This window comes from Microsporum canis, genomic scaffold (genome assembly GCF_000151145.1).
Source record: "Microsporum canis CBS 113480 supercont1.6 genomic scaffold, whole genome shotgun sequence".
Taxonomy (NCBI): domain Eukaryota; kingdom Fungi; phylum Ascomycota; class Eurotiomycetes; order Onygenales; family Arthrodermataceae; genus Microsporum; species Microsporum canis.
In genome coordinates this window covers 843,912-855,397 of record NW_003299164.1, presented here as the reverse complement: position 1 = coordinate 855,397, position 11,486 = coordinate 843,912, and the positions used below count along the sequence as shown (strand labels likewise).

The 11,486-nt window shown below is 47.1% G+C and overlaps 4 protein-coding genes across 4 annotated transcripts; 2 read left to right on the top strand and 2 right to left on the bottom strand.

Annotated features, from left to right (window-relative positions):
- Positions 1-503: 503 nt before the first annotated feature.
- MCYG_06447 (U3 small nucleolar RNA-associated protein 5) lies at positions 504-3,042 on the top strand (the record flags this gene model as incomplete). Its single annotated transcript, XM_002844437.1, has 2 exons — positions 504-1,078; positions 1,140-3,042. 2 exons carry the CDS (start codon positions 504-506, stop codon positions 3,040-3,042), a joined length of 2,478 nt encoding a protein of 825 aa, XP_002844483.1.
- A 743-nt stretch (positions 3,043-3,785) lies between these two features.
- On the bottom strand, positions 3,786-5,734 carry MCYG_06446 (phosphotransferase family protein; the record flags this gene model as incomplete). The annotated part of the gene is made up of 5 exons (XM_002844436.1): positions 3,786-4,092; positions 4,147-4,744; positions 4,799-4,977; positions 5,034-5,245; positions 5,315-5,734. 5 exons carry the CDS (start codon positions 5,732-5,734, stop codon positions 3,786-3,788), a joined length of 1,716 nt encoding a protein of 571 aa, XP_002844482.1.
- A 383-nt stretch (positions 5,735-6,117) lies between these two features.
- On the bottom strand, positions 6,118-8,749 carry MCYG_06445 (WD domain-containing protein; the record flags this gene model as incomplete). Its single annotated transcript, XM_002844435.1, has 3 exons — positions 6,118-7,461; positions 7,558-7,724; positions 7,816-8,749. 3 exons carry the CDS (start codon positions 8,747-8,749, stop codon positions 6,118-6,120), a joined length of 2,445 nt encoding a protein of 814 aa, XP_002844481.1.
- Positions 8,750-9,178: 429 nt separating this feature from the next.
- Positions 9,179-10,452, top strand: MCYG_06444 (prenyltransferase alpha subunit repeat protein; the record flags this gene model as incomplete). Its single annotated transcript, XM_002844434.1, has 4 exons — positions 9,179-9,307; positions 9,366-9,969; positions 10,034-10,391; positions 10,434-10,452. The coding sequence occupies 4 exons, from the start codon at positions 9,179-9,181 to the stop codon at positions 10,450-10,452; spliced, it is 1,110 nt and encodes a 369-aa protein (XP_002844480.1).
- Between the last annotated feature and the right edge of the window lie 1,034 nt (positions 10,453-11,486).

Here is an 11,486-nt window from a genome sequence, read left to right as displayed (position 1 = left end):
GTCGTAGATGATGCAGAGCAGTGCGATGTTGCCGTGCGCTGTCGATGGCACAAAATGTGAAGATGAAATCAAACCCAGGAAAGCGGGAGGGAAGAAGCCATTTTTATCCCTTCAGCCAGGTAGTCACGTGAAGATGAGTAAGATGATGGTCAGCCAGAGCGGGATTATATATTTCCGACAGACGGTAAGCGCCAAGGAACGCCCGCTGAGCTAAGCCGAAAGAGGTTAAGCTCACGTGCTGCTCACCTTTAATTTTTTTTTTCGCTGCTTAAAAGAAAAAAAAAATGCCAAAGCTGGAAAAAAGACATTGTGAGGAAGTTTGTAAAACCCACGAAGAGGTCGGAAGCTCTTCCAGGTCTTGCGGAGCGGGATACATTCATTTCATCTAGAGCTTATACCGCCCATTGACTGCTGAAGACGGACCTGGGAGTCCTTGTATTTTTGTTTCTTTTCTTAGTACAGCTCTGCCCGGAGATATCCTAGAATATATATACTTGCCCAAGATGGGGAAAAAGAGCTCGTCTCGAGCAGTGTCGAAGATATCCTCCACCGCTACCCCTTCCACAGCCTCTGCGACGGTGACCGTGAAGAAATCGTCCATCATTCGATCGGCCTTCTCTCCCTCTGAATTCCAATTGGCCCTCTTTGCGTCCGTCATCCAGGGTCTAGATGCGCATCATATAAGGATACACAACACCTCTTCAGGGCGACTACAGTGCGAACATGCAGTCAACCCCAAGGAGTCGGTTACCTCTTTAGACTGGGGATACTATGGTGAAGCTCTGCGGGGTGACCAGCCCATGAAGAAGAGGCGCAAACGGCACTCCGGAGTCAACGGTGCTGCTGCTGGAACCGGGGATGATGCCGGTGCTATTGTGGTTGCGTTTGGTACAAACACGTCTGAGATTAGGATGTATTGTCCTGCTGAGGACAAGGTCACTGGTGTTTTGGCTGGTGGACACGAGAAGGGAATCAGAGATTTCAAGTTCACGCCCAAGAAGCCTGCGCAGGAAGGATGGAGTATCGGCGGTGATGGGAAGCTGGTGCAGTGGAATTTGCGCAAAGGGAACGTGATACGGTACGAGAGTTTCAACTTTTGGCATGCATCTATGATACTGGAAACACTAACTTGTCTACAGGATAATTTCGTTGCCATCAACTTCCGTCTCTACGTTAGCGCGGCCAGTACCAGCAAGCCCACCGGTGCTATGCGCATCTCAAACACCATACTTGATTGATCCTGAGAATGAAATCGATGATGCGGAGCCATCCTTCAGCTCGATGAAAGACGTAGTTCACTCGCTCATCTCCTCCAACACAGACTACACCGATCTATCTGGGCCCTTTCTGGCCTCTGATTCTGACCGCTACATAAATGTCTTCAACTCCGAGAACAAAAAACTGCTCGGTTCGCTGGTCGCGGATAAAGAAATCGATCTTGTCTCTTTATACCCTGGCTCTCACCAGGGAAGTACCGAGACAGCAGACCCAAGCCAAAGACAACAGCTGGCTGTCGTCACCCGCGATGGTGCAATCGAGCTCTTCTCGAACCCATTCCATAAATTCGGTGGCGTTTCAGCGTCAGGTAGCGCCGGCGCTAGTCTCAAATCACTGCGCAAGTCAATGACACGTCGACCAGATGCTATCATAAAGCTGGTTAAGCCTGACAAAGCTCAAACTCGTGTGCCCGTGATATCTGTATGCTTTGATGGCGCGGACCTTGTAGTTGCCTGGGTTGAGGGAGGAATAGACCTTGTCTTTGATAGGATACCATGGCTGGATGAAACAAAGCAGGAGCTGATATACAGTGGTGAAACCGAGTTGGTGCGCGGCAAGTCTTCCTCCAGCATTGGCAATGCTATGATGAACGGTGTCAAGGACCTAGGAAAGAGTCACGTCGATGAGAGCCAGGCTATAGTTGAACAAGGTGGTTTTGCCGAAGGCATAGACGGTGAAGTGGAAGAGGCTGATGCTGTGGACTCTAACAATGATGACGATTCGGATGAAGAGCTAGATGATGCAGACCCAGCTTCCAATGCCGTAACGACGGTCAACGAAGACGTCGAAATGGCCGATCAGACGGACGCTGATGACGCCGCGGAACCATCGTTTGGCGAACTGCTGGCCTCTGCTCCCCAGACAATCAGTGTCTCCGCAGACTTCATGGATAAAACCTCCCTTCTCCAATCAAAAACTCTCCCTACCCAAGCACGCCAACTTCCCCCCGGCCTCTCCCTTGCTACCGTCCTCTCTCAATCCCTTAAAACAAACGACAACACTCTACTAGAATCCTGCTTCCACACTACAGACATGGCCATTGTAAAAACAACCGTTCAGCGTCTCGACTCATCCCTTGCAGCTACCTTACTACAGAAGCTAGCTGAGCGTCTGTCCACGCGTCCTGGGAGATACGGACACCTGCTCATGTGGGTGCAATGGACATGCATTGCCCACGGTGGCTCCATCGCCTCTAACCCAGATGTCCTTAAGAAAGTCAGCTCGTTATTCAAAGTCATGGAGCAGCGAGCAGCAAGTTTACCTTCCCTCTTACTCCTAAAGGGGAAGTTAGACATGCTCGATGCACAACTTACATTGAGACAAAGCCTTCAGGGCCGAGACGGTCGTGTCATCGATCCAGATGAGGAACGAGTCATCTACGTCGAAGGCCAGGAGGACATCGTCGAAAATGAAGAAGATGACGACGCCATGAAACTCATAGCTGACGGTGAAGACAAAAAGTCTCGTGATATATTGGATGATAACATGTTTGCCGACAAGGAGGGAGACGAAGATATGCCCATGACAAATGGCGTAGAGTACGATGAGGAAGGAGAACAAAATAACGAAGATGAAGATGATGAGGAAGAATTGATTGATGACGAGGCGGAGGTCTCTGGTGACGATGAAGAAGATGATGAAGAGGATAGCGACGAGGAACTAAACCCGGAAGAGGAAGCGAGTCTGTTAGAATTCCTTGCTCACTCAGATGAAGCGGAGTCCGATGTGTCTGATACCCCTGCTACAAAACCGAAGAGGAAGTGAAAACCTGCTAGCTAGATGCCAGGGCAAGGAAGAATTTACAAATAATGAATGGTGATACACCCATATAGAATGGAATGAAGCGAACAAAAGAGGCCTAAATACTACCATCACCTCACTGTTTGCGCCTCGTTATTATGGTCTTTTTTTTTTCTTTTCTTTTTTGGCATTTATTCATTGAGCGATTCTTCAAAATGGGAGAGGAATCACTTCTAATGCTTTACATACCGCGCCCTTGTCTGACATTCTATTGTTTGTGTCTATTGTTTTATTCAGAAAAAAAAATACTACTTTGCATTATCAGATTATCTGTCTTGATTTCTATCTTGTCGCTCGCCCAAAGTTATGTTACAGCATTTACGCCAGGTTGGCCAACTTTGAAGTATCAGTGTCTTCCAACTTTGGAGGGTCAAATTCATCTCCATTCAACCGGCCGATACGCTCACAAGCCCGGTTGGCCCGCTTGCCCAGTTTTGTTTGAGCTTTCATACCCCTCGTAACAGCTCAAGGGTGGCGGAAATTGAATGTTATCATATTGAAAGGTGTGGAGATGAAATTGAAACCAAGCTGTGTCCCTCTCCAATGTCACAAAGATTGATCCGGTTGACCGTCTATAACTGAAGATGCGCATCCCAAAAGCCATTGACGGTACGAGCGGAGATGATAGGCTCTAGACCCAATGCTACTATCCGGGTGAAGGGAGGGCTTATAGACCGCAATGAAGAACCACGTAGAGATGCTGGCTGTCATTTGGGATCTGAGCCATGAATATCATCTTTCCAGCTCCGCAAACACCGCGTCTGTGCATCAAAGTCCCTCCTCTCCTTGCCTATGAGCTTCCTCAGCCCAATTTCTCTTAGTTCGGAGAAAAGAGCCGCAGCTTCATCATATGTACCGTGCGGAGTCCATCCATCACGCGTGACGATTCCCTCAATATCCCTCCAGAAGTCTTGGACTTCGTTCCATCCTTCTCCATCCTCTACGTGTCTCTGCAGCTCGTCTTGTGTGAAGTGAATTGGACATGCAAAGTTGAAGCCTAGCTCATCCCAATACCTATATCATGAGTTAGAATGCATATTGAGAGCGAACGTATGTCACAAAACGTACCTCTCCACTTTTATCAGTGATTCGCGCAATGGCAATATATCCCCGTCCCAGGTGTTGCTGATGAAACATATAGGCTCACACCTTACTCGCCCAAGCTTTAGACGCAATACTTTGTTTAATCTAGGGTTGACTTTGGCTGTTTGCCGTTCATAAAGATAAACAATGATGGAACTGGCGATCTGTCTTCTCAGCAGGATCTTCTCATGCGGTTTGAGGTCCTTGAAATTAGGCGGTGGTTTCAAAATGATATCACCATGGTAATCAACAAGGCGTGGATGGCGTCCTTGTAGTACTAGAGGTCCAGCCCAAGCTTCCTGCCAGTCAATCACACCAGTGATACGGCCTTTTTCTACGAAGAGGTTGCCAGCATGAAGATCGCTATGCCAGATCGTAGATGCGACGAGTTCCGGGTTCTCTGTGGGTAATAGATAAGGGGCAACCCGTAAATAATTTTCGAGAAGAGACAGATGTTCTTCAGGGGAATTTTGCGCTGCAGATGTTATGAACGGATCGTCCGCAGCCTTGGGTATCGCATATCGCTTGATCCATTCCTGTTCACGGCGTGCCAAAGCCACCACGTACTCCTGTGGATGGTGCCCTGAAGGAACTTAAGTATCAGAGACATTGAATGGCTGGCAACACATTGGCTTACATGGACCCCTATCAATATCCATCACCGAACGTTCTTTTGTCCAAAAATCCCTTTCAATAGCTGGGCCGATGGAGAACCGCGTCTTGACGTCCCTTTTGATTTCTGTAGATGTATCATTCACAACTTCAGCTCCCATAGCTCCGGGAATTGCCTCGCCGGAGTAATACAGGTTCCCATACCTTATATTCTGTCAGCTTCGTCCGTTGCGCTTCATTGAATTCAGACTTGTTCGTACCGGCTGAAAGATACCGAAAGAAGCTTGCTCTCGATCGAAACCAGATCTTTCATGATGGCGATTCTGTCTTCTAAAGAAAGATCATCCCATACATCCTCCAGCTTCGCCCCCGAAGCTTCTTCCATGATGATATATTCAGCACCAACGGGGTTATCAACGCGTGCACTCCATGCATGAACCCGCGGCACAGGTATCTGGAGAACAGTACGGGCCTATCTTAGAGTATAAACCAGAGGTGTCCGGTAATCTGCTGAAGGTAATAAATAAAATTGGTATCTTACAAAGTCCATTGTCGCCACCTCTGATGCTGTGGTATAATATTTGGGTCCGGCAATAGGATGAGGTATCCTTGCAATAACAGTAGACCCGTTGTCCATTATAAGATAAAAAGTCTTGTTATAAGAGCCTTCAGCCAGCTTCGTCATAGAAATGCATTTATTTGCTCCAATGCTTTCAGCTGCGATGCGCTGGAGTTCCATCACATTGAAAGGCGCAAATCGATCCTTAAGTTGCTTCTCTTCGTCCCAAACCCAGCGGCCGCTGGTGTATTGGAAGAACTTGTCATGTTCTGCGAGACTCCGGGTGGATATTGGGAACGATTGGCCTTGCGAGGAAAAAGATGAGAAAGGAGAAAGACGGCCGTTCCTATAAAGCCTTGGTGAGGCTCCTGAAAGCCGCTGGAGTATTGTCGCGACCTTCATCGTGTTGCTGTCATTTTGTGATGGGGATGAATGAGCTTTCGATAACAAATATTCCTGTAAAGCTCGTGTGTTTCTATTCGATAATGGCGTGCACTATGTACAAATGGCTACGGCAAGACAGCGAAGATTTGATGTAGTAGCTAACAAAACCCGACTTGGTTAACTATAAGATAGAAGGTTACTAAATATGTCCTTCTCGCTATATCTCGTTAAGGGCAATAAATCGAAAGCAATGAACAGATAATGATATTTCATATAGTGTATTTAGGTATTGTAGTTGATGCATATCGTTACATGCACATTCACAGTCAATGGAGACCTTCAGGGTTTATTTCGAGCCAACTCCAAAATAGTTAGGGATTCCATGCTACAAGCCAACCGTATCATCTAATAATCTCTATCTCCTTCTCAATACCTTCTAGGCTCTCTAGAATTGTACTCCCGCCCAGCATCCCGCTAGTACCAGTGATGGTCTTGGGTGTTCCGCTCCAAACCTCGTGGAACTTCACGGACTCATCGCTAGAAGCTACAATAATGCATCCTTCTTCAGCTGTGCGCGACCACCATGTGTCTCCTTCCTTGTTAGAAAGGGAAGGCTGAGAGTCTTCTGAACCGGCATCACTCCTGTTAGGGCCATGACCATTGCCACGGGGCCTGTGGGACGCAGGCTCAGCAAGCTGATGCACCATCTCGTTGGGACCGCCCGGATAACTGATAGCCCAGAGTGCGCGGCCGCAGTCACTCGGGTCCGTGCTACCATATCGTTCATGGCCTGTAGCTACCGACCATGGGATAGCCACGACCTGTTGGCAACTCGGCCACGCAAAGACAGCTATCCTATAGGGGTGTTCGGGAGAGGCGTATCCGAACGTTGCAGCTATCTCACGCCTGGTTTTGCTCCATATAAGGCTTGTGACTTGCGCATGAACGTTGATAATAGCTAGACACGCGCCGGAAATAGCATGGAAAAATCGAATGCATCGATCGTTTGTACCGCCACCTGTTGCTATGAGAGTTGGCTGCCAGGGTGAAAATGCGATTGCTTTGACTGCAGCAGCATGCATGAACTTGTGCTTTTGCGAGTCTGCCGGTATGGTGAGCGGTTGTCTTGAGGGTGGGTCATTAAGTGACCTCCCTCTAGAAGGCTGAGAAGAACCTGCCTCTGAAATACTATTGCGGGTAGATAAAGCGCTGGCTTGTGTATTTCCACATCGAAAGTAGGACTGAAGTAGACATAGCCTACTTGAGAGTATAGAGTCGGCGCCTGGACAGTTTGGTTTTTGAGAAGAGCAAACACCATAGTTTTCCCTCTTCCTGACAAGTTCAACGGTATCAAAAACGAGGCAAAGGTTATCATTTCCACCCGTGGCCAAGTACCTACCATCAGGAGACCAAGCCATCCCACAAATTTGCTGCGTGTGTGCCGCAATCTTTGCAATGAGAGTCATTGCACCATCCCACTTGTAACGTTTCCTCCATTTATCACTTGTCCACTCCACAGAATAATACCAGATTTGTCCTCGTTCGTCGCCTATAACGAGTTCCTCCACATTCACAGAAGACAAACCATCCCGACTCGATAATCTACGAGCGGTGCGGCCTTTAAAGCAGACATTGGATGCAGCATGGGGGATCTTGAATTCAAACCGAGGTTCAGAATCAAATGTGCTCCATAGAGTAACCTGGCCGCCATGACGCGCAACGGCCAGTATACTCTGTCCACCCACCTGAGATGAAAAAGACAGCGAGGTAACGTGGTTAGAAACTGGGTAGTTCTTCAACGGGGGATGCTTTACAGCTGTCCCTTCGGACCATATATACACCCTGTGCCCAAGGCCAACAGCTAAAACTCGGGCAGTGTAGCAATATGCCAGTGTAGAGCAGTAGAAGTCATCTCTAAGGAGGGGCGCGTCTAGAACACGAAAAGGGGTTGAAGGCACTGGCCTAGATGCCTTCTTAGATGACTTCTTGGACGATTTCTTAGGAGTAGCTGTTTGAGGCGTTAACAAGATAGCAATGTAGGCACATGTGTGCCACAAAAAGGAAAGGTTTCCTCTATTTGGCACCACTTGTTCACTTACACGAGTTCGAATCGTCACTTCCCCAGCCATTACCGCCCCATCTGACTGGAGAGCTAATCAACGGGACTATCTTGTCTTGGAGAGGCTGTTGTGGCGATAAATCGAGAACCCTGGCTGCTTGGTCAACATCTAGGGCATATGCAAGACGTGATTCATATGCCAGATCATCCTGGACTGGTGTTTGTTTTGCGAGGAAGTTCGCTATATAAAGGGGTGCTACGGTTCCGCTCCCAAGAAGACCTCCACGGCCATCGGAAACTGCATTGCGGGGTCCACGCGGGTTTACTGTAATGCCTTGAAATGTCCAAACTGCATGGGTTCTAATCCTCCTGGTTGGTGCAATCTCACCCGGATTAGACGGATGTTCACTAAGGAGGCCATGGTTTATATAACGAGGTAAGTGACGAGGCAAGATTCTAGAGTCCCCAATTTCAATGCTTTCTGCAATGGCATGGCGATAAGGGGGATAAGCAAAAACATCAGCGCTGGGATCCCTGAGCCGGTACGTACGTTCAGTAGGTGAGAGGAAGCATGGATCTCTAGACAGCCTAAACGGCAAAGATGCGGGACTATTCCGGTTTCTACTTGGTAAGAAACGGTCTGGAGATCTTAGGGTGTTGTATGATAGCCTTGACGAGGTTGGAGTAGATGTTGTGACATCCTCTGTATCCTCTTTCAGTCCAAAAGGGTCTTCAAGTCCCCTTATCAAAAAATAATCATTGCTAGGAATACTGCTGGCAGCGGTACGCTGACTATGGTGAGAATCTGCCGGTGAAAATAGAGAAGGGAATTCAGTCTCGGTAGGAGAAACCGGAGCAGCGACTGGTGCGGTTTGCCTGGGGGCTTCCGGTTCTCTGTGCGAGGTAGAGATGGTAACAGAAGGCCTATCAGCGAAGGATGATGGTCCCTCGGTTTCATAGTCCCTTGATGGCATTATCGCCGTTGGACAGCGCAGTCGTAAGGTACATCAGCACTTCACAAAAGTCGTACGTACATAAGTAAGAATAAAAGGCTCCCTGTGCTTCACCATGACGAGATGAAGAGTCTCTCGCGTGAAAGAGTCTCTTCTCTTCATCTTGAGCAGCCATGTCTAACACTTCTCGCCTTCCTCTCGATGGGATGTTGTTGTTTTTTTCCCAAAAGGGAAACCTTCGCTCTCCCTTTTAAACTCGTGATGACTAAACTGTGTATATTCACGTGATATGTCAAGGCATCGAGAAACTCGCAAGGAAGAGAAAGACAAAAGAGCAAGTTGATCTTGGAAGAGAAGGGGAAAAAACCATCTAGCTGATGTGTTGGCGTAGATATGTCAAGCGTAGGTGGCTGTCTCTCCCCTTGATTTTCTCATCCTTGTATGTACTTGATGATAACCCCTATCAAGCACGGAGTTTTACGACAAGCGTCAACAAACGAGAGAACAGAAGCACAACGGCAGGCTGAACTTAAGGCTATAAAAGAATACCAGGCTCTTGACAAACTTGTCCTTCAAAAGGTGCATATAACCGCGTTATATATCTCTAAGGAACCGACAGACTGATGCCGACATGTAGAAAGTGGAGGGTGATTTCTCCAAAGGAGCATTTGATAAGACCTCAGAGCTACTCTTAAAAAATGCCGAGTACTATACCATATGGAATTACAGACGCATAATATTGCAGTCTATGTTTTTAGAACGACCGGAGTCCACGCAGGCGCAGTCCGAAGACCATGTTCGAGAACTTATCCAACATGACCTGGGTTTCCTTGTACCATTACTGCAGAAGAACCCAAAATGCTACTGGATCTGGAACCATAGATTATGGCTTCTACAACAAGCGACTGAACTCTTAGAGGGAGCAGTATCGCGGAAGTTTTGGGAAACCGAACTTGGTCTGGTTGGTAAGATGCTTAATAGAGATGGGCGGAATTTCCACGGGTGGGGATATAGACGAGCGGTGGTTGATGCACTTGAGAGCATACCAAATGAGCCATCGGAACCTTCAGTTAGCGAGTCTCCAAAAAGCATGACACAGGATGAACTGGATTATACCATGAAAATGATTGGAACCAATCTGTCTAATTTTTCGGCATGGCACAGCCGGTCTAAACTAATTCTAAAGGTTTTAGACGAAAGTGCAGCTGATGATGAAAAGAGAAAAAGTATGCTGGATAGCGGTATGTTTATCATTTTATTATCACTCAATCCACATGGTTATACTAAAGTGTCTCGCATTTACAGAGCTGGGTCTCGTCCATCGTGCATTAATTGACCCATACGACCAGTCAATTTGGTTTTACCACCAGAACTTGATGTGCACCTGTGATATGGAGCTTGCCTCCCAGACGATGGCTCCGAACTTGGCTGATAGTGACCGGCTTAAGTATCTTAGGCAAGAAATTGAAGCCATCGAAGATATACTGGAGGATACCAATGATTGTAAATGGATATATCAAGCGCTGATTACTTACACGTTACTTGTTGCGAAAATAAACAAACAAGTGGACACAGTACAACAGCAACGAATATCGGGATGGCTTACCGAGCTGATGCGTCTGGATCCATTGAGGAAAGGCCGATGGGATGATTTGAAAGGATGGTTAGCTGAGCCAGATAAACTGATATCGAAGCATTGGACTAGGTGTAAGGCGACGGAATAACTGGAGGTTATGAGAATATATTATCTTCAATTCCGGGATTATAGATCACTTTAATGCTTCATGCAATCCCTTTACAGGCTAAAGCCAATTGCGTCGTACTCAAGCTGGTGCTCAACGCTCCTAAGAGTGCTGTCCCTTGTCGAGTAGGCGGTGGGGCTGTGGGTCTCATTTCACATTCCAATCTGCCTTTTGAAGGATGTAAAAGTAGTTGTTGGTTGTATCCTCTAAGGATGCTTAAGTCGAACGTTCCGCATAGGTAATGGAGTGTCCTTCTCGCCACTTCTATATGATATTTTTCTGGTTTTGAGGCATATTTTTGACAGTTTTGACATATTAAATGCGAGATCAGGACAGACGTACACCATTAGATACGTCAGAGCTCTCACGAGAGGTTGGTTGATATATTCTCTTAACTTTTCTGTCGAGCAGCTCATCCTCTGCGGCCTCTACGAGTTTCTCTACCGCTTCGTTGATCGCGGAAGGAGCCCTAGTGAGCAAGATGTTGTCCATGAACAGAAGTAGAATATCAAAGGACAAGGGACATAATATAACGTTTGCTACTAGGTAAGCCTCCGCAAGGCGAGCTTCTCCCTATGTAACCAGCTTTATTGCAGACCAAACGGTGGTTTTAGCCGGTATATATCCTTGTTCATCTTGTCCTCTTTTATTTGTTAGGCGGCCTTTTTGGTTGTTTGGCATCATATGAGAGAGACGGATATTAAGGATATTCTGGGCATACTGTCAACGATTTTGTAATATTTGAGGAAACGTGGTAGTAATATGGAGATGTTGTAATTGTCTGGCAGATCACATTGACGGCGAGAGGGCACGGAGGAAGAAGGCTTAGACATCTTTACTCTTTGGTTCTGCAATCCCCTTGGTGTCAGATAATATTTGATTAATTTCATCTCTTGTAGCCGCAAGGAAGGAAGAGAGCAAGCTCCTATTTTTGTTTCCAGAAAGTTGCATCTAAGACGATGAAGTCAAGCCGCATTGAAATGCCTCAATTGTAGGTCTGGGAGCAGGAGCTGAAA